This window comes from Colius striatus, chromosome 7 (assembly GCF_028858725.1).
Source record: "Colius striatus isolate bColStr4 chromosome 7, bColStr4.1.hap1, whole genome shotgun sequence".
In the NCBI taxonomy this organism is placed as follows: Eukaryota; Metazoa; Chordata; class Aves; order Coliiformes; family Coliidae; genus Colius; species Colius striatus.
The window spans coordinates 17,652,105-17,674,786 of record NC_084765.1 but is presented as its reverse complement, the minus strand read 5'-3'; the positions used below and the strand labels follow the sequence as shown (position 1 = coordinate 17,674,786).

General features: G+C 39.4%; 1 protein-coding gene across 1 annotated transcript in view; it reads right to left on the bottom strand.

Annotated features, from left to right (window-relative positions):
* Positions 1–22,682, bottom strand: part of MUC6 (mucin 6, oligomeric mucus/gel-forming) — a 54,055-nt gene that overhangs the window by 12,981 nt on the left and 18,392 nt on the right. The window contains exons 10-34 of the mRNA XM_062000378.1: positions 22,250–22,388; positions 21,987–22,091; positions 21,583–21,655; positions 21,188–21,325; positions 20,149–20,310; positions 19,501–19,595; positions 18,715–18,847; positions 17,559–17,808; positions 16,389–16,441; positions 16,173–16,282; positions 15,268–15,419; positions 14,393–14,534; positions 13,819–13,929; positions 11,351–11,536; positions 10,890–11,129; positions 9,816–9,972; positions 8,833–8,976; positions 8,287–8,349; positions 7,293–7,340; positions 5,412–5,594; positions 3,363–3,410; positions 2,738–2,971; positions 1,984–2,031; positions 1,113–1,544; positions 166–606 (exon numbers count right to left, since the gene is read on the bottom strand). Coding sequence (XP_061856362.1) covers positions 166–606; positions 1,113–1,544; positions 1,984–2,031; positions 2,738–2,971; positions 3,363–3,410; positions 5,412–5,594; positions 7,293–7,340; positions 8,287–8,349; positions 8,833–8,976; positions 9,816–9,972; positions 10,890–11,129; positions 11,351–11,536; positions 13,819–13,929; positions 14,393–14,534; positions 15,268–15,419; positions 16,173–16,282; positions 16,389–16,441; positions 17,559–17,808; positions 18,715–18,847; positions 19,501–19,595; positions 20,149–20,310; positions 21,188–21,325; positions 21,583–21,655; positions 21,987–22,091; positions 22,250–22,388 — 3,887 coding nt within the window. The remainder of the gene's footprint in view (positions 1–165; positions 607–1,112; positions 1,545–1,983; positions 2,032–2,737; positions 2,972–3,362; positions 3,411–5,411; positions 5,595–7,292; positions 7,341–8,286; positions 8,350–8,832; positions 8,977–9,815; positions 9,973–10,889; positions 11,130–11,350; positions 11,537–13,818; positions 13,930–14,392; positions 14,535–15,267; positions 15,420–16,172; positions 16,283–16,388; positions 16,442–17,558; positions 17,809–18,714; positions 18,848–19,500; positions 19,596–20,148; positions 20,311–21,187; positions 21,326–21,582; positions 21,656–21,986; positions 22,092–22,249; positions 22,389–22,682) is intronic.

The window sequence follows — 22,682 nt, the reverse complement described above, 5'->3', positions numbered from 1 at the left end:
ACATAGCAAGTGCTGAAGCCAGGAAAAGTGGGAAGTAAGAGCAAGTGATAAAACAGCAAAGACTGTCATGTACTGGTAAAAGGGAAGAAGGTAAGAGAGGAAGTGTGAGCGTAAAAGCTGGGAAGGGCAGGCAGAAGCAGTGGAAAGGGTTGTAATGAGCCTTACCAGAGTGTGAGGAGCTCAGCCATGTTGAGGACACACTTGAGGATGGGGAAGATGTAGTGGATGGCAGAGAGCTGGTTCTGGCTGTGGAGGGTGTGAAGGACTCTGGTGTAGGGGACTCTGTTAGTGCCCTGATGGTTGCAGAAGAGGGCAGCGACCTTAGGGTTGTAGGTGTGGGCTTGGGGCTGGTGGCTGGGGACATTGTGGAGGAGACTGTGGCCGTGGCAGCAGATGGCAGTCGGGTGCTGAGCGTGCTGCTGGGAGCAGATGGAGAACTGGGACTTGGAGATGTCTCTGTGAGAGGGGCTTCTGTGCTGCTGGTGGGGCTGGCCTTGCTGGAGACAGAGGTCTTGGAGGTGCTGCTGATGGAGGTGGTGGCGGTGGTCTTCTGTGTGGTGAGAGGGGGCACCATGTGTGGCACAGCTGTCTTCTCATGGGTGAAAGCTGCTGGGGAAAAGCACAGGTTAATGGAGGATGAGGGCAAGAGGAGAAGGGAAAGTTTGTGAGCAGAAGCCTGGGACCAGGGGTGCATGCAGGAAATGCAGCATCTTGCCACATTGAGTCTTGCTGGGCATGGTGGAGGAGTGGGCCTCAGACTCCTGCTGTCAGCGTCCCTGTACAGCTTCTCTCCCAAAACTGGGGATTAGGACAGTGCTTATAGGACACCTTCCAATGTACAAGCACCCTCTGCTTTGCCCCACCAGAAGTGACTTACTGGTTGTGTGTCTCCTGCAAAGAAAAGGCACAGGACACTATCCCTCCCAGCCTGTCAATCCAGGCCCCAAGGGACAGCCGTGTACCCCAGAACTAAAGAAAATGCTGATGTAAAAGAAAGAGGGAAGAGCACATGCTAAAACAAGAGCCTGAGTGGTGTGTGCTGTTAAATGGGAACAGAAGAAAAAAAAAAAAGAGGAAGCATGACGGCTGGAAAGGGTTGTAATGAGCCTTACCAGGGTGTGAGGAGCTCAGCCATGTTGAGGACACACTTGAGGATGGGGAAGATGTAGTGGATGGCAGAGGGCTGGTTCTGGCTGTAGAGAGTGTGGAGGACTCTGACTCTGTTGGTGCCCTGATGGTTGGAGAAGAGGGCAGCGACCTCAGGGTTGTAGGTGTGGGCTTGGGGCTGGTGGCTGGGGACATTGTGGAGGAGACTGTGGCCGTGGCAGCAGATGGCAGCCAGGTGCTGAGCGTGCTGCTGGGAGCAGATGGAGAGCTGGAACTCGGAGATGTCTCTGTGAGAGGGACTTCTGTGCTGCTGGTGGGGCTGGCCTTGCTGGAGACAGAGGTCTTGGAGGTGCTGCTGATGGAGGTGGTGGCGGTGGTCTTCTGTGTGGTGAGAGGGGGCACCATGTGTGGCACAGCTGTCTTCTCAGGGGTAAAGGCTGCTGGGAGGAAAGCAGAGCTCAGCTGAGGATGAGGGCAAGAGTTGAAGGGAAAGAGAATGAGTAATTCTGGGATAGAGGCTTTTTACTAGGTTTGGCCAAGGAAAGTAGCACCATGACCCACTAGTAATTTTTTTTTTCAAGATAAATGAATGAGGCCATGACCTCCAGTATGTCCCATCGCATCCTGCTGCTTTTAACATTTACAGGCTGCTGATGGTTTTGAAGGATGTTTTCTTGCAATTCATCACTTTCTCCTTCCTCCTGCAGCTCTTGAGAAGATAAGAACTTTCATGTCTGGTTCTAGTGGTTGGCAGGTAGTCTACAACGTGCCTGCAGCCGACTGTGCTAGGAAAGATCCATGGGAAGGCTGATGCTAATGAAGGGGCAGGTATTGGCCGTGGATGACTCTTAGTTCTCTCTTGATTAGAGCACTCACCTGTTACTACTTTACTAGTTGGAGTCTTAGCTCTGGTTGGCTCCCTTGCTACAAAGAAAGGGATGAAAGAAAAGAATGTTTGAGTCTTGGGATGCATTCTAGGCAAAGTATGCAGTGGCATCTCCTCAAAGAAGGCTGTCCTTTTCAACACCAAGACAACTCAGGTCTGTGGGGCATGATGGATCTAAGAGAGAAAATTCAGTCTGGAGTTGAGTCCACACCTTCCTGCCCACCCTCCACTGGTGGCTCTTTTGCACTCAGGATCAGCATTGGCCAATGAGGTGGCATTTGTTGACCCACCCCTTTGAATGGAGTGCATGCCTTGTGTTCTGTCTCTGACCCAAAACTGTCCTGAGGTGTAAGCTCGAGACAAGTTTTTGGTCTTCTGTTCCTGTCACTGTGCTCTCTCAGGGCACCACTGTAAAAGAGGAGGGAGCGTGTCTTAGCTTTTCTCTGACTGCTAGTTGTAAGGCAGGAACTCATGGATGTCTGCACCTTAGTTAAGGCTGTGCCCTAGAGCCAAACTGCTGAAGTGGCAAGGGAGGGTGATGCAGTCAGGGAGAAGGATGCAGTCAGACTCAAGTGTGGACTAGTCCCAGGATCTTCCTGGGTCCTGGAAGTCCCAAGGGAAGATCGGTAGGAGTTGGGAATAGATACCAAAACTGAAGCCAGTGTGGGACGTGCTGCTTAGGAGAGAATAGTAGGAGCTGGAAGGAGCAGGCAGAGCAGCAGGAATAGCAAGAGGGAGCCTTACCAGGATGTGATGGTTTCAGCCGTGCTGAAGATGCAGTTGAGGGTGAAGAAGCAGGTGAAGTAAAGGTGGGTAAAGAGCTGGGGCTTGGAGACATCCTTGTCAGTGGGACTTCTGGGCTGCTGGCAGGGCTAGCCTCTCTTGGGACACTAGTGCTACTGGTGGATATGGCAGGGGTGGTCTTCTGCGTGATGAGATGCTGCACATGTGGCTTTGTTGGTGGTCTTTGGGTGACAACTAGGGAGAGAAAAGCACAAGCTGACTGAGGATGACAGGGCAAGAGGGGAAGGGAAAAAGAATGTAGGTAATTTGCAGACAGAAGCCCCAAGGTAAGAAAAGGCAGGACTAGACTCCTCTGAAACTTACTGTGCAAGAGGGAAAAATGGGCCAATGCTTCCCTCCTAACCACAAGAAAACATGGGAAAAAGAACTGGGCCTGAAGCGTGTTTTGTGACAATTTAGCAGCCCCTGCCTCTTCCTGCAGCTTCTGAGGGAAGAGCAGCCTCTCTGGATATGCATGTCTTTCCCCCAGGGTGTTCCAGACTGGGCAAAAACATAATCTGGAAAAGCTGGGGTAAGTGAAGCAGAGTCTCAGGCTGAGGACATCTCTCAGCTCCCTCTTACTCACCTACTGGGATGTGGTGGTGCAGAGTACTTGTTTGGGCTCCCTCAATCTCTGTAAAGAAAGGAGGAATGGATGTCAGTAATGGTTGGGAGCTTGGTAAGGTTCCTAAAATGAGCTGTGATACTTATTCAGAGGAAGCTGCAATTGCTGGCACGAGATGACCCAGATGTGTGCCTCCCAACAGCACTCCGTGGGAGAGCTGGGAGAGAGTGTTCACTCGCCTTTGCACTACAATAGATTTCCCACACACACTGTCCCAGTGTCAGTTGCTAACCTTGCAACTCACATACAGCCGCAGAGGAGACTGTCTTTTTTGGCACATGCAGCACCTGACACCCCAAAGTGTAATTTCCTTTTGTGACTATTTATTTTTGGGAGAATTTGTTACAATGGAACACATATTCCGCTGTTTGTGAATCTTCAAGAACCTGCTTGGAAGCACAGAGAAGTGATAGCTTTAAGATGATATTTTGGATGTCAGATGTTTACTCCATTGGCAAGACACATAAGTTTACATTTTCATTATACTTCTTCAGTTATTCATGTCCTTTCCTATTTATTTGCAATGTTAAGACAACTAGTAAATATTCTTGGGTTTTTATATAAGGAATACATTGACATGTGTCTTGTGAGTGCTGGCTTTACCTGGTAAATATCAAAAAGTTATATTTACCTACTGTTGTTGGTTTAGGCTCGCTGAAAGTTGTGACCTGAGTTGTGGTTTGAGTAGGTACTGAGGTGGTTGTTGTTTCCTCTCTGACAGTGGTCTTGAAAGGTGGTGTTGTCAATATTATTTGCTCTGTCTCTGCTGAAGCAGCAGTTGATGAGACAACAGATGTAGGCTTTGGTTTACTGGTCATGGTTGTTCTTGTTGAGATAGTTACAGAAGGGGTGCTGACGGTTGCAGTCATATGTGGTGTGGTAAAAATTGATGTTGTGTGTTCTTTTGGAGTAAAGATAAACATTATCATGTGAGTAATCAATTCATTGAATCATTATAAATAAATTATTAAGAAGATACTCATATTCCAGAGACCCAGTTCTCATCTTTCGGATGTTTTCTGTGTAATCATTTGTATTTGTGTTCTCATAGTTCTTGCCAAATCCTTTATACTCCTGTTTGCTTTCAATTGTTTCATATTTATATTTGTTTTCATGTCCTATATTTTTCCTGTATTAGATTTTTATTTTCTTAAGAACATTTTTCTAAGAAGTTAGTTTTGTTGTCACTTATTGGCTAAAGTCTGTATGGGCTTTGTCCAAATGACAGTTTCACTGTCTGTTCTTAAGTTCCAACTCAGCCAGGTTCAGCTTTCCCTTAATTGTATTACAAAGCTAAATAACATCATACTACTGGACTTGCCTTGACCCAGTGCACAAATCATCTGTCACAATGGCAGCCTTTGAAGTTGTATTTTGACTCCCGTAGGACCTCTTTTTAACTCTACTTCCCTTGGTAGCCTGGGTGTAGGATGGCTTGTTAGTAGAAGTGTGTCTTAGTGGGAAGACATGTTGTTATGAGTCTACATAAGCCACAGAATCAGAAAGCAGTTTATGTTGGAGTAATCCTTGTGAGAGCAGGACTGTAGAACCCTAGACAAAGGTGCTACACTGGTATCTGTGTAATTCTGCTTCAGAACCTGCATATATTACTCAGAGTTAAGAGGTTGGACGCTCCTTGAATATGACTGCATAGCTGTTATGGCAAAGAGATTGAAGCTGGGCTAATAAATCTAGCTGGAGCTGAGCTGTCACTCTGTGTATGGAACTTCAAAGTGCTTGTTGGATGAGTGACACAAGTGGGATTTTTTTGGTTGTATTTTTAACCTATATCTATATTCTTTCTCTTTCTACACACTTTTAATCTACACTTCTGAACATTTCTAGTTTACAAACTGGCCTCTGGAAGCCTGCTTTGCCCACTTGATGATTTGGAGTCTTATACATGGATATTGAAACAGCTTGCAATGCTTCCCTCGCAGAGTGATATCTCAAATTATAGTGAACCCACTCTATATTTAGTTATTGTAGACAGTAACACTAAAAACCTACCAGTTATTGACTTTACTGTGACAAGAGATGATGCTGGTGAAGTTCTTGGAACTGTGATTTTTGAGGTTATTGTTGGATTTGTAGTCTCAGTTGATAGAGTAGCTGCAGAAGAAGAAATACCTGGTACTCTTGGTAGGGTACTTGTGGTTGTGCTTCTTGTTACTTTAGGCTGCACTGTTGTTACTAAAAAAAACACCAAAATTAAATAGTTCTTGATAATCTATTTATATCTATATAAATTTTAAAATATATTTTAACTAAACCCATCTACTTAATAACTATTAGTAGTTTTAACTGCTATTAAAAACCATTACCTTTTAGGTGTAATATTTAGGATAAGTTATTAATCTATTCTTTTGCTATTCTGTGCAGTGAAGACATTAAACAGGAATTCTTGCAGAATAATTGTACGTTTTTTTCCATCAGTTTAAACTGAATTTGGCATAAATAAAATACTGGCATGTAGCAGCAGAGAAGGAATTATATTTTATTATTCACAGAGACGACAGTGTAAGGTTTTACCAATACTCTCTGTCTTCAGAGAAATGAATGGAATTTCTGACAATTTTAATGTCATTATTTATAGATTCTTTTCCTGGTTTAGTCTACAGGTTTTTGTATACTCAATTGTACATTTCTGTGGAAACCTTCTTAAATTGTTGAAGTGTTATATGGCCAGTCACCACGAAGAATTATGATGAAAATTTTGTGGGATTTTGTACATCACAGAATGGTTTGTGTTGGAAGAGATATTTAAAAGTCATCTACTTGAACTGCCCTGCAATAAGCAGGGACATCTTCAACTAGATCAGGTTGCTCAAAGCCCCATTGAGCCTGACCTTGAATTTTTCCAGGTATAGGGCATCTACAGCCTCTCTGGACAACCTCTTCCAATGTTTCACCATCCTCATTGCAAAAATTTCGTCCTTATAGCTAATCTGAATCTATCCTCTTTTAGTTTAAAATCATTACCCCTTGTCCTATCAATACAGGCCCTACTAAAAAGGCTGTCCCTATCTTTCTAATAAGCCCCCTTGAAGCACTGAAAGGCTGCTACAAAGTCTTCTCAGAGTCTTCTCCTCTCCAGGCTGAACAACCCAATTCTGTCAACCTGTCCTCATAGAAGAGGTGTTCCAGCCTTTTGATCATTTTTGTAGCCTTATCTGGACCCATTCCAACAAGTCCATTTCTTTCCTTGTATCAAGGACTCCAAAGGTGGATGCAGCACTGCAGGTGGGGTTTCACTGGAATAGAATGGAAGTGCAGCAGGTCCCTCAACCTGCTGGTCGTCCTGCTTTTGATATAGGCCAGCTTATAGTTGGCTTTCTGGGCTGTAAGCACACATTACTGGTTCACATCCTGTTTTTCACCCACTGGTACTCCCAAGTCCTTCTCCACAGGGCTGCTTTCAATGCCTTCATCTCTCCATCCTGTGCTGATACTAAGGGTTGCCTTGATCCATATACAGCACCTTGCACTTGACCTTGTTGACTGTCATGAAGTTCACATGGGTCCCTCTAAATGGCATCTCAGCCCTCAGGCACTGTCAACTGCACCACTCAGCTCAGTGTCGTCTACACATGTGCTAAGGGTGCACTCAATCCCATTATGCATCAGAGATATGACAGAAACTCTATCAGAGGTATTTCTTTACTGATATCTAGAAGTGCTTAAGAGTACACTCAGGAAACACTTCTCCCAGTATTTCTTTTTCTCTTAAGAAGTCTAACAAAGATTTGTGGGAAAATATTGGTAATAATTATGATACCAAGTTATTTTTCACCATTTATCTTATCCATGTGAAACTAGTCGTGCTACTATACCATGCAGAACCCAGATGTCAGCATGTAACTACTAGTTTGGTCAACTACATAAACTAACCTGTTGAAGGTGAAGTTGTTTCAGGTGTGGCACTAGTGCTTTCACCTCCTGTTTTGTGAAGGTAGAACAGAGGTTTGTGAATGAAAACATATTAAAACATTCGAAACAAGGCAAATTTCAGATTCAATTCCAATGATCGTGTTAATTAGTGAGACATTCCTGCAAATGCTTAGTATTATGTATTTCAGTGGTAAACTTTACATCAAAGGACTTAATGACAAAGAAATCAATACATCTCAACAATAAACATGAGTAAATTTTTGGTACTTTTCTTATGCTTTTCATGCATAAGTGCACCTCAGTTTTCAGGGATAATGGAAACATGTTTTTTCTGTGTAAATGAGACCGCTAGCTCAGATTGTGGTTACACAAGTTAGGATTCTGTGATACAAGAAAAACTGTCCTTGAGGGGTTTTTTAAAATCTGCATGGAAATCCAAACTGTGCACCTAGAGTCTATCCAAATCATTCCTAATAAGGTAGGTTTTCACAGAAACAAACCATATGGTAATAAACCTTAAGTTAAAATATTTTTTTAAAAAGTCTCTAGAAAGATATTTGCTAAGTGGAATCCATTAGGTAGGTCTGATCCTCTCCTATATGCTCTCTTTTTTTATGAAAGGTGGTGAATTCACCTGACACCTGCAGCTCTGCTGGGGCAACCCCTCATGCAGATGGGAACACCAATACACTTTGAGGAAGATTCAGGTTTTGAAAATCGGGTTTTTCATGTTTCTCACTAGAATCAGTCAGGGTCATCCGGCTTCTGTGTTATAGCATTCCCTACCATAATCTGTATTTTAATTAGTTCTGTTCATTCCTTTATTTACCAACTGCAGTTTTACATATTAACAGTACAGTAACAGGGTTATTTTGAAGGAAAGTTATGTTTGGATGAACAGTCATTAATTAAAAGTTACTAGGAAAAATACCTCCTCTGAGGACTGTTTTCCAGTTACTATAGAGAAAAAATGAGTATATAGGTAGCTGCTTACCACATGGCATGCATCTTTCCTTCTCGTAGTCAAAGTATTCATCATGAGAGCAGTTGTAACAGCCTGAAGAAAGAGGAAGAGAAGTTTGCTTTACATTTCTCAGAGAATATCATTTCATTTATCTTCTATTTTGGTTATTAAAAAAATGTATTGATAGCAATAGCTTCTGTTCAGGTAAACATTTCCAATGTCATCCTCAGAAAGTGTCTGCCTATGTAGCATTTTTTTTGATTTCTCCAACTATAACCGTTTGTCTAATAAAAACTTTAACCGCTTTTGCCACTTGTTTTCTTGCTTAAGTAAAGTACATTCTTTTCATTTGGTGTAAGTCAGGGAATTTCTTCTCAAGACAGGCTAGATGTAGTACAGGTACTGAACTGATTATTTAAAGCAGTAGTGGTAAGGTAAAGATGAGCAAAACTGCTTCAAAGATAGCATGAACTAGCACACCATCATTTAACTGTGGTATGACTCATTTTAAAAACAGCACTGAAAATAATTACTATGTTACTGTTTCCTGGTTTATGGTAGTATATAGTTTATTACCTTCAATGTTGACATATTTATAGCTTTGGTTTGGACAGTTACAAGGTCTGTAATGCCAGGTGCAGTTGTCATTGTTGTAGGCATAGGAATAGGCATCACTGCTTCCTGTTTTTTTGTGAGAATTGTAATACTCGCAATAGACAGCTAAAAAAGGTAAAAGCAAGAGTGAAATCAGAATATTTCAAACAAATGGCATGTTGTTTTCAGAGGACTAAAAGGAGCACAAAATTAATGAACTATTTGAATAAAAAATTCTGTCACTGAACTTATTAGCTTCAGATGTAAATTGAAATTCATACTCCACTGAAGTCAGCTTCCTTTTTTTTTTTTTGCCAATGAATTATGCAGGCATTTCCACAATAGTTAATGCATAATATAGTGAAATGTTGAGACCATCAACTCAACATGATGCTGGAGATGACAATTCTAGCCTTGATTTATAATACATTCATGGATTCATAAGTTCTTAAGGGTTGGAAGGGACCTCAAAAGATCATCTAGTCCAACCCCCTCTCAACATTTATCCTCCTTCCCTCCATGTACAGTGTTCGGGAACACCTTGATATCTTTTTTCTGTGTTACAGTGTTTCAGCCAACACAGCTATCTTTATTTCCTCTACATCCACACAGAAGATGATTTCATTATAGCTAAAATGAAATGTATTTTTCTACAATTTCTTACTCCCTCTGCTGACAAACTTGACAGTTTGCTCTGAAGTGGCAGCAGAAGAAACAGTTTCCTTCCTGTGACCACATTATTTTTTTCTCCCATTGTAAAAAGAGATCTAATATTGTGGTTAATTTATCACAAATGAAAACTACAGATTTCAAAACCCAGCTGACTGAAGTCAACTATTTGCCCATAGAGAAAATGCAATTTAGGAGGTGCTTATTAAGTAATTGCCCATGTTGCCATATTAATATACTCACAGTAACAATAGTAATCTCTTAAATCTGTTCAAAGGGTGCTTAAATAAACTTACGGCAGAACTCGGGAGTCCTCCAGTCAATGCAGATGCCTTTATCTAAGCATGCCATGGCATATACTGCAATGGCATCACACATGCATTCACAGTCCCCTCCAATGTCACAACCACAAGAGTCTCGAACACAGGCCTCATAATAGGGCATACGATTCACCTGCATTGGAAGGTGAAGTAGTGAATTTCCTAGGTTTTTGTCGTACCTATTTCTTAAGAAGGTGGTTTTCCCTGGGGTAATACATGTTCCATTAATGAGTATAACTAGTATTTTCTCTGAATGATTATCAAAGCAATTACAGTCCCACTTTGTGCAAATCTTTTTAGAAAGAAAGCATCTCCACATCAACAAAAACTGAGGATGTTTTGCCAGATATGTATTTCTAAATTCATACTAGTCTTAAACAAATTATGTATAATAAGTTAAAAAACCCAACCTGTTTACATTCATTCAGGTACAATTGTTTATCAGCCATACACCTTCCAAGAATGTGTGTGAGCACTTGCAGCATTATCTGCATTCGTCACTTATTTTCACCTTCTGAAAACAGGTATTTTCCTTCAGAAGACCTGGTTCTGATGAACTCTGTAGTATTTTCATTTATACAAAGTGGGCAACTGAAATAAATAGAGCTGATGATATCTTAGTCTTAAGCTGATCTGCATCTTGTAAAAGTAACGCTGTTGGTTTATTGATGAGAACAAGGATTTGTTTTTTTCAGGCTTTTCTGAAGTTTGGTTTTCTAACAAAGGCTAAACGGTTTCAAAAGAGTAAACAGTGCACTCATCAGTGTCAGGCATCATCAGTAAACTGACTAATTTCTGATACTTCAGTCTTCATTCTTTTTTCACTGTAATATTTTTAACTAATCTTTTAATGCCATACTTAGCATGCGTGTTTATAAATGGGCTGGTGAAATGCAAATATGGAAGATTAATATAAATAAGAGCAATAATATCTTACATTTGTTTTATTAAAACATTTTGGGGAAAAGAAAATCAAGTGTTGGAGTGTGAGAATTTAGGAAGTATACATATGATGCCTATAAACAAAAAGAAAGCTGCATCTGTTCTTACCTTATTGTGACAGGCAGAAAAGACTTGGCTGTTGATGACGGAACATGTCTTTTCTGCCCATGCTTTACGATAAGGGTTCTTGCTACAGGGGTCCACTACAAAGTATACATCCCCACAGAGAGGATTCTCTTTCCAAGAATTGACAAACTCCAATTCATTTGATGCCACATACTTGCTTCGTGTTTCAAAATCATCCTTCATATTGCCATTGTAATTCCCACACAAACCACATATAGTTTCCTAGATTAAATGAAAGCAGCAATGTCAGCAACTTACAATCACTTGCCTTACCTTTCGGTCACTGGCAGTTTCCTGTGATTTAGCAGTGAATGTCATCTACTAATACTTTCTCATACATCTTTGTATTCTTTGCCATCATAAAGTGTCAAGACAACTGTCATCAAAAGTGCAGTTCAATCGGAATTGAAAGACAGTTTACTGAGGAAATTATTCTGCAATACCTGTGTTTCTCTAGAGATTTTGATGAAGAAGTTCATGTGCTTATTCCAGATAAGGGTCATGTTGTATTTTCCTGGGATAATGATATCAAACATCAGGTGAAGGGCATTCGTTTTCACATTATATTGTACTCCAGGATTTTCCCCAGAAATACTGTAGGTTTCATCTCGTAGTACAAACGTCAAATTCTGGAAGAAAATTTTTCTGAATATTATAACTTACCAAGCTTCAGTATTTTATTTACTCTGTGTCACACCACTGAAGATCAGATGCTGAGCTACTATAGGCAGTCTTGCCACTCCCAGTTATTTTTGATAAGTCAGAGCAGTCAGGTGAAGTCCCCAGTGACTGGGAGGAGGGAAACATTGCACTCATTTTTAAAAAGGGTGGAAAGGAGGGGCCTGAGAACTACCAACTTGTCAACCTCACTTCCGTGCCTGGAAAGATCATGGAAGAGATTTCCCTAGAAGTTATCCTAGAGCACATGTAGGACAGGGAGGTGTTTCAAGACAGTCAACATAATTTCACCAAGGACAAATCTTGCCTGACCAACCTAGAAGCCTTTGATGATGGAGTGACTATATCTAGCTGAATATGTCTTTGCTCATTTGAGGAGGGTTGGATTGGATGATCTTTAAAGGTCCTTTCCAACCCAAACCCTTTTATGATTCTACTCTATTCTATGATTTTATTTTACAGAATATTTGTGCCCCTGGAATTATTTTGTATGCATATGCAAGTCCTTACAGGAAGTAAAGCTGTCTGTCCTTGTTCCACCCTCCTTGTTGGATGTGCTAGCACTCTGATTGCATTTGGTGGAAATAATATTGTCACCTACATGCAGCCCACAAAGCAGATGAAGTGTGTTTTCATGCATTCCTATGAATAATTAAAAAGTTACAGCAAAAATAGCTCCCTATCTTGAGGTCTTTTACTATCTCCTAGTCTCAGGTGTACTCATATGACTTCACTTCTGTCATACTGTGGTGTTGCAACGTCTAGATAATCTCTCTTGAAAGGTTTTTCTGGTGCATGCATTTATGAAACTGGACCTTAAGAAAACAAACTTTTTCACGATGGCACTGACCAGCTGAAACTGCCAGTATTGAGTCAGTATTGTGGAAAATCCATACTGCTTGTAGTGACTATTCCTTTGGATCAAATCTCATTTGCCCATATTCTTGTCTCTGTCAAGTAATGAAGGACTTTGAGATAATCTGATACTACTGAGTATTAGCATCCCATAGAACTAGGCAAGGCCAAGTACAGAGTCCTGCACCTCAGGAGAAACATCTCAAGCACCAGTACAGGCTGGTGGTTTACCTGCTGGAGAGCAGCTCTTTGGAGAAAGACCTAGGAGACCTGGTTGATAATAAACTAAACATGAGCCAGCAATGTGCCCTTGTGGCCAAGAAGGCCAATGGCATCCTGGGATGCATCAAGAAGAGTGTGGCCAGGAGCTCAAGGGAGATTCTGCTCCCCCCCTACTCTGCCCTGGTGAGGCCTCATCTGGAGTACTGTGTCCTGTTCTGGGTTTCCCAGCTCATGGGGGACAGGGAAGTGCCGGAGAGAGTCCAGCTCAGGGCCACCAAGATGATCAGGGGACTGGAGTATCTTTATGAGGAAAGGGACTGTTCAGCCTGCAGAAGACTGAAGGGATCTTAATTAACAGAAGTTTTTAAAAGGTACATGTCAAGAGGATGTGACAAAACTTTTTTGTGTAATGTCCAGTGATAGGACTGAGGGTAATGGACAGAAGGTGGAACACAAAAAGTTCCATACACTGCCTGGGGAGAGTGTGGAGTCTCCTTCTCTAGAAGTTTCAAAACCTTCTTGGACGAGTTCCTGAGTGACCTGATCTAGGTGAGCCTTCTTGACCAGGGGAGTTGGACTAGATGATCTTTAGAGGTCCCTTCCAATTCCTACCATCCTATGATTCAAAGATTCGAACTAAGAACAATAAAACATCCAATTCTAGAGGCTGTCACACAGCAGTAGACATGAAGATAACTGCTCATTGCTGTCATTTCATGGATTAATCTCAGGTAAGATCTGGATATATTTTGAACTGCAGATATTACCTGGACTGGGAGAGGTTTTAAAAGATTTTGTTTATCAATCATCATGAAAATTCCTGAATTTCATACTATTGTTTTCTGAGTTTGGTGGAGAGCTGGGTAAGAGTTTGTATGTGTGTGTGAAAAGCAGTATCTTTTGACCAAGAAATTCACTGCTGAATCAGTGAAGGACAATATTTTATGACTTCTTTGTAGGCAAAAAATTTGGACACTGAAATATTGACATGATAACTAGAAAAAAAACTGGTAGTAATTCCTCCTAAAACTAAAGCTCTAGATTTAGCACATAAATTTACTAACAACTTCAAAGTTGCAGGTAAAACTTCCAAAGGGAAGGAAACTTGGACTTACAGTAGTTATTCAGCTGGGTGACAGCAAATTGAAGATCTTACCCCAAGGTAAATGCTGATGGATCTGGAGCATGTAACACCTGATTTCCCACAGATGACATTCTCAGTAACAATTTTGAAGGAAGAAAAAGGTCTACTAACACTGCAGCCATCCTAAAAAAATCAAAACAAAAGCACAAAAAGCACAAAACCCCAGTGGATTCTGGGACTGGAGTCTTCCAAGTTCAAACATAAACGCATAAAAGCAAAAAAGAAAGCTTAAATATGTCATGACTCTGATTCTGCCTGTTTGGGAGGTAATGGCCTCTAATTTGGTAGTCAAACTAACATCATTTCCCTAAAAGATATAGTTGGCTATTACAGAATACATACATATCAATGACTATTTAAACATGTTATTAAATTGAAAAATGGTTGTAATTGCATGAAAAAATATGGTTTGAGAAGTATTTTCATCTTAAGTACTGAAATAAGCAGAAAAAAAAGACATTAAGTGTTTATAAAGATTGAAAGTGCTCTCTTACAGAGGCATCCTAGGATATTTTCATCAGCCAGTTTAATCAAGCTATTTCTTGATGCTAAGATACTGACAAAACAAGCAGTAAGAGCAGATTACCATAGCTAATATGTATTCACAGTTGCCATCAAACACAAAACGCTGTCCATCAAAAGTGGTAATGTGGCCTTCTCCATACAGATTACAAGTTGAGGAACACTTTGATTTCTGGACACATTTCCATTTGCCTTTTGTGCAAGTGCTGGGAGTGAGAAGAAAAAGCATACTCAGATTTCAGAGAAATGCCACCTCAACCTGCTTCTTTTTATACACACGCACTTTTATACATAAGATGTTCATTTAAATGGCTTGTGTACATTAAGACCAAGTTACAATTAACATAAGAACCATAATTAAAAGTTATGGACCACCTAGAAAATAATTCACAATAAAGAAAAAATCTTCAGTTGTTTTTACTTTCTTTTCTCATGAGAGATAGGATACAAAGCTCATTTATTTTTGCTCTTAATGAGAACAGATGTCACTGTTCTGTGCAGTATGGGTGGTGGTGACATTTGCTTAATACTAGATTAGTAACTGGAAAGAGAGTAAAGTACTTTGAGAATGTTGCTAAAGAGAAAAAAACCGATATTTTGGGAGGACTACTTTTATCTATAGAAAAGAAGGAAAATGGTGCCCTCATCTTTGTTTAGGTGGAGCTGCTTATCCTTCGCCTTATGTAGTTTACAGTTATAGGCCTTAGAGGATGCCCTTATTGCCAGATACATCTAGGGTAGAAATTATCTCTGAAGCCAATATCATTACTCTTTTATCTATACATATAAATTGTCAAATATTAAGCACCTCTTTATGACCTCTGAGCTTTGCATTCAGCTGCTCCTATTTTCTACTGTCTGGTCAACTTAATGCTTTTGTTGTGAAGTTGTGCAGTTTAGTGAAAAGAGGTTCTCAATGAAAAGCTGTGTAATTCTTACCAGATCTCGCATTCAGTTTGAATCCGTTCACCTTTTCTGTAAGCAAGACCACCATATTCACATGGACACTCCTCAGCTGGAACACACCTGCCATCGAGGTTTTCATATAGCCCATCAGCACAGACACATCCTGACTCACATTTAGTGGGTATCTGGTAAAGATCAATAAATTGCAAAATGAAAACAAACATGAGATGCATATTATCATGTGTGTGGTGACAAGAGCGAACTTGTGCTAAGTTCTAGTTTTGACTTGATTTCAATTGCGTGATTTTCCTCATACTAATACACTAGCTAATTGAACTAGTTGCAGTGAAGGTATAAGATATACTTGTGTGAGATACTAAACATACTTGAAGACTGAAAAATTTCTTTCGTTGCTACCAGTGTTTTGAACAAGGTACACCAGAAGTTCTTTCTATGAAGGAAGCTAATTGTAGTTCTTTCACTTTATCTAAGAGATATAGTGAAAGGTGTAATATAAAGTTGTAATAAAACCTTATCAGGACAGATTAGAAGTCCACTTAACCTAGGTCTCCTGCATTCTGTGACCATCAGCAGCAGATAGTTGGGAAGCACAAACCACATGTTCCATCAGTTTCCAGTGACATGCAGTACGTGGAGTACCTGAGCTAGAGATGATACTCATGTAGTTAACAGAGTTTAATGGATTTTTATTCTATTCATTTAACAGGAATGCAATTTAATTCCTTTAATTACTTCTCAAATATATGTACATTTAAGCATCCACAGTCTGTACCTAAGTCTGGTATCTAACTAACTATATTAACTAGAAGAAATATCTCTTTTCACTTCACTAGAAGGAATGTAGTCAAATCCTAAGTAGCAACTAAAACATTCTTCCTCTCTAGAGAGGATAAATATCCCAGAGCTGTGGAACTCACACATTCGATTCCAGTAGCCAGCATCTGACAGGTAGGGGCACATGCAGCTCCATACTTGTTTTCTAAACTGTCAGAACATGATACATATTTCTTAGGAGCTTTGCAGCTTTCTAGGAAAAAGGAAGGAAAAAAAAACATTGGGGAGATTGTGAAGTAGCAATTTTACAACACAGGAAAAAAGAATATATTTCTAAGTAAACCATATGAGATCCATACCTGCAGGATTTTGAGGTCTGCCTGCACAACTTAGCTTCCCATTAACACAGTAGCTGGGGGGAAAATAAGAGACAACATTTCAGTACAAATCTCTCCTAAGATTTATTTTTGTAAAAGTTTCATGTTTCTCTCACTGGAAATGTTTCATTTATATTATTAGCTCCTCCCTATCCTTCAAAATGGAACACGAGCCAACCTATGTCTCTTTACCTTTTGTAGTACACAGTAACATCAGTTTTGAAAGCAAATAAGAGGCCATTCTCTATTACAAGGACCTATCAAGTAGTTCTTGAGGTTTATGTATAACCATCCAGATGATTTTGACAAAATCTCCTTCTGAGATTAATAAGATTTTACCTATTATTTTCTCATTTTTTTCATTAACATTTCCAGGCTCAAGGCAAGCCAAATACTTTCTGTTTATGTAAGAATCTTTGCATTTTAGAAAAGGGCAATAAAGTTATCTTAAAAATTATGCCTTTGCATTTAAAAGTCAGGTGACTGTACTGGTTTTCGCTGGAATGGAGTTAGTTGTCTTCATAGTAGCTCAATGGTGCTATGTCTTGGATTTGTGACCAAAACAGTGTTGATAACATGATGCTACATTAGCTACTGCTGAACAGTGTCAAGGCCTTCTCTGCTCACATTGCCCCACCAACGTAAACAGGATGGGAGTGTGCAGGAAGCTGGGAGGGGATACAGCCAGGACAGATGACCTGAACTGACCAAAGAGATAATCCAATCTATACATCATTCTAAGCAATAAAGCTCAGGTAAAGAAGGAGTAAGGAGGGATGTGTGGATTTATGGTGCTTGTCTTCCCAAGTAGTCACTATGCATGAAAAATTCATACTTTTCTGGAAATGTTTAAACATCAGTCTGCTGATGGGGAGTAGTGAATTCATTCCTTACTTAGCTTTGATTGTGTATGCTGCTTTGCTTGTTAAAGAAGCTTATTTTTGCTTATTAATAATAAAGTTATTAAACTGTCTCTATTTTAGCTTACAAATTTTCTTGCTTTTGCCCTTGTGATTCTCTCCCACATTGGCTGGAGTGAGCAAGTGCTTGTGTGGTGTTTAGTTGCTTACTGCCATTAACCTTTAACAGAGACACATGAAGACCCCTCCTCTCCATTTTCAGTTTGTTAATCTTTAAACTTGACACACTTACCAGGTAATCCCACCAGTTACTAATGACTGGTCAGGCAAGATGTACTTTCTGTCTTCTAAATAGCAGGGACAGTAAGATTTACGAACACATTCATTCTTGTGGTTCAAGTACACGCCTTCAGGACAATGACAGCCTTCAATAGGGATGTCAGTTGGGTAGCATTCCAAGGCTTGGTTGGAAAGTGACAAGCATGTCCTGCCACATGCCTGAGTGTTGTAGCTGAATGTTTGATTTCCAGAACAAGTAATGGCTGTAAAACAAGTCAAGAGTGTATCTTAAACTTCACTTATCTTGGGACAGATAACTGTGCTCACAATGTGCTACGTATATTGTGAAAACAGCTTCAATGCTTAACGTTTCCTATTGCTTCTCTTCCTGTGGATGTGATGTTATAGCAAAAAATATTGCAAACCAGTGCTTAACACCAACTATGTAGGTGTTTGGAAGTGTTATGACGGTTAAATATCTTATTACTTCTTTGTGGGTCGTGGAATAAAATAGTGCAAAGAGAAGTTTTGCAGAAATACCAATGTGGTTTTGAGTAGCTATGAAAGCTATGACTATGTCTAAGTTGCATAATAGCAAAAAATCACATCTGCAACCAGAGCTTTTCCTAGGTTTTTCTAATGTTGTGGTACAGTATAGCTTTATTGATCTATCTATTGCATCATTTAATTATTAAGTCTTGGAAGCATCTACATGGTCACCCGAAAGCACATGAGTAATCTTTTTCATGTAGTCTTAAAGTAACAATCTTTTTCTGAAGAAGATTAGAAGAGTATTAAGATGCTGGGTATCTGTTATCCCATTTCTGCTTTCCTTTTCTTTCTGTTCTCTATTTTCTTCATTACTCTTGAGATGATTTGGAAACTGCTTAGAATACTACTTTCCTATTTATAGGTTTTGTTGCGTTATGACCCATCCTGTGAAGTCAGCAGCTCCTGGGAATGTGACTTTTATACCTGCTGGTTGGCCTACTTGTGCAATAAGTAGTTATTTCATAATAACTGACAAGTAGTTCTAAAATCTGCTCTTGCTCTTATACTGTTTTGTAATAGGTGAATCAAACGTGTGACTATTCTAAATGGATGCAGATAGATCTATATGCATGTATTCATCTGATGACAGACTATTAAGAGTTGGGTTAATTACTTACTACAATTGTCCATGCTGTTTCTCCAGTTCTCAAGGATTAAACCCATTGAACTGCACGCTCGTGCATATGATCCCAGGGCAGAACAAATATAAGGAAATGTCTCTTCGTAATTACAGGCTTGGTAGACACATCTCTGAAATCCAATACATGAAGACAGTACTCTGTTACTGGGAAGCAGACATTTGGAAATGCTAAACACTGGAGGCATTTAAAAGATGCATAGATGTGATGCTTAGGGACATGGTTTAGTGATAATCACAGCAATGTTAGATTTATGGCTGGACTCAATCTTAAAGGTCTTTTTCAATCTAAATAATTATAAAATTCTGTGATTTTATGTTGAATTGCAGAGGTAAGTCATGCAAAATACATTTTATTGTATAACTGAAACTGATGAAAAATCTCAGATTGCTTGATTGACATGAATGAAATATACTCAGTACCTAAAAAAATGCCTTTTTTTATTCACTGATTTTTATTCCTAATTTTCAAAATGTTTTTTGGAGATTGGCAGATATAATGAGCTCAATTATATACATGGGAAAAATCAATATTTTGCATAGTTAAAGCTGTGAGCATGGGCAAAAACATCAGCCGATTCATAGGGATAGGACTGGTGCCTTTTGAACAAACAGATTTTTAGTGTGGTGGAAAATTAATTTTCAAAACCACATTTGTTCCTTAGCTTCTGTGCATTCCTGATCCAAATGAGTGGGATGTTGTATATGAGTACATTCTGGTTCATACTTGGACTCCCTCTTTACAACATCAATCATAATCTCCTACCTTGTAGAAAGGAATAGGGTTCACCACAGCATGACATCTCTCAAACACTGTACCCTTCTTGGTAAGAACAGAGCAATGAGTCTCAGCAGATATTTCTAATGAAAGAAAATCATGGACATCAAACAGATAAAGCTAGGAAAAGGAAATGAAGATATGAAAAAGAAATTCAAGAAAATTGGGACACACTACTACAGCTGAGCTTTTGGCAATGATGGATTGAACAAAATAATAACTTCTCAACTTGTTAGTTTGCAGTCTATACTTCTGTTCAAAGAGCTTGGTGGGGCTTGTCTTTTTTTCTTTTTTTTTAAGACCAACAGCAATAGAGACTTAAGGAGGCAAAGCCTGGATTTCAGACACAGCACTGCTAAGCAAGTTTAATTGTGGACATCACAATTGCACTGGAAATATTACCACAACTCTCTCATCCATCATCTCAAGCCCAGATATCTAGAATGGTATTGGATAAGCTTTCACTAGATATAAATTCTAGAAATCAGAAACAACCTATTGGTGGCAAAATTTGGAAAGCTCAATCGTCTCAGGTCTCTGCTTCTCTCAAAGTCTCTTCTTTATCTGGTATGGGTTTATGGAAATGTCAGATAAAGCTAGATGGAGAGATTAATTACAATAAAATCATCTACTTACTGTTCAGTTGACTCAAAGCGCAGGGGTCGGTATCTCTCTCTAAAGCAGGAAGACAATTTCCTGCCCTCCAGGAATCTACAAACAAGGAGGCTGTCCCTTCAGTAATATCCATGCTAGTCATGAAGTCATCTGTAGTGTCTCCATTGTAATTGCCACACAAACCTAGTAACATCAGAAAAGCAAGGGATGGCTGAAAATTAAAGGATGTGGACCTGATGGTCTGTTTCATTCTATAACAGTGAGAAAATAGATTCAAAAGTTCTACATGAAGTATCAATGAATACTATGGGTCAAGTAGCCATAAAATCTTCATTATCCATACATTCAGTCACTGAGCCTCTGTCTTCTCAAGTTAAGATTGTTCGCTTCTATTCACTGACAATTTAATACAGAATTTTTTCTCTTGTTTTTAGGGGAAAGGCCTTCTCAGTGGTTTTAAATCATGTAAAAGAGAAAAGCCATTAAATACTTCTGCAGTTACACTTATTTCCGTATGTACATAAAATCTGTAATGAAAAAGTAGATACTTTTAGACTTTTTCAAAAGCTAAAGCCTCTCCGTAGTTCCCCAGAGATAATTAGAATGCAGGATGTGCCTTTGTGGCTAATATTGCTGTGCAATAAGTGTAGACATCTCCATTTGGTCCTTTACAGCTGAGAAACTTTTAGATTCTTAGGCTCATTGTGTTTATAGTCAACATGGATCAGAGAATCAAGTGCTCCAGGATGTGGACACCACACAGACTAATTTTTTGCCTCTTCATTGTGTAGTGAAGAACATATTGAAAAAGACACACATAAACCATTTGAAAAACAGCATTATTACCCAGGAAAAATGTCATCTATCTAATTTCCTTGATGGATTTTAAAGTTATTTGTGAAGAACAAATTCTTAGCACTTTGGTTTTCCAGTCCAGGTATTTCTGGGATTTTTTTCTTTGAATCCAGATAAGAAAGCTTATTCCTTAAAGGATGAGTACTAGGCTTTCAAAATTACACACCCTAAATTTTCTTCTTCACGTGGAGGCTAGATTTCTTACCTAGGGTTTTGCCTTGGAATTGTGATCCAACTTTTACGTAAGCCTGGAATACAGGTGATGTTTGAACTACAAGTTCCACCCCAAATGTTGTGTACATTTGAATGTACATTGAGGATTGTCTGAAAATAGTGATGTCTCCTAAAAGAACAATTTAGAAAAGAGATTCTGATGAATAGGTCATTGTGAAGTAGTGATTTTAATGCATATTTAAGTGTTACAGCATTCTATCTACAAGTATTGTTCCACACAAAACTCTCCACAGAGGGGGAAAGGTAATGGGAAAGAATTTAACCTTCCTCTAAACCTCTGCTATTGGTGACTTTGAGCCAAAAGATGCTGGGTTGTGCAAAACATTTAATGTAATATGGATTTGGTGTGTATCCCCTTTTCTTTACCTGATCTGTAAGGCAGCCGCTTCAGTTCATCATCATCAGTAAGGAGTTCGTTCTGAGAAATCACAATTTTGTCCTGTAAGAAAAGGACATGGAATCAGAAGTACTTACCTGTACTGATGGTATTTATATGTTCTTTAACTTGAGAAACTGTGTTGTCAATGACCTATCTAATAAGAAAATACTGATTTTTCTCTCACAGATTGCTTTCACTTTTCACGTTGGAAATACTCTAACTTAATGAGTTGAAGGCAACTGAGATCTTTACTATGCATGCATAAACTGGAACATATCTTTACTATCCATCTACCATATTTTTTCCAGTTTATGCTACTAGCAATGACTTTATTTATTTTGCTAATCTGGTTACTGAAAAGCTGAATATAACCTGTGGAGGGGACACCTACCTTTGTAGACAGGTAAATTACAGCAGTAAGTGATGTCTCAGAATGAGAATAACCAGTCTTTTCATATACAGCCATTAAGGTTCCATTGTGTGGCAGGTTGGAACTCTGGAAGAAAACAGTGAAAAGGGAAGTCTGTGTCACAATAACAATGATCTGTAGAATCAATGTATATGGTAGGAAGACCTCAGTTTGTGTTCCAATAAGAAACAGAGACTAAAATACATCAATTTGATATTGTGAGTTTCTAGACTGCAGGAAATTACCTTCATAAGAACATAAGTGCAAACCCCATGGAACCTGTACGATCTAGAATCAAACGTGGTAACAAAGGAGCCTCCTTCCAGTGAACACCTTCCAGGGCAGGGCAAGTCTTGGCAGTTCCATTGACCCATTGTACATTTACTGAGGAAAACAAGAAGTTCAGTGTGAGGTTTTTCTCACACTAAGGCACTATTTACCAGCAGAGGATGTGATCCTCCTGTCTGGAGATTTTGCAGTAATGGATCAACATGCAGAATGGGTTAGTGTACACGGTTTAACATTCTTATAATTTCTCAACTTTATTTTTCACTGTTTTGAATTTTTTCCTTACACTGTAAAAGCTCAGATGTCATTTAGAAGATCTCATTTTGCATCACTTTTCCCCTTTTACTTTCCACACTTTGATTTTCTTTGTCTATGAAGTTGTTCATCTTA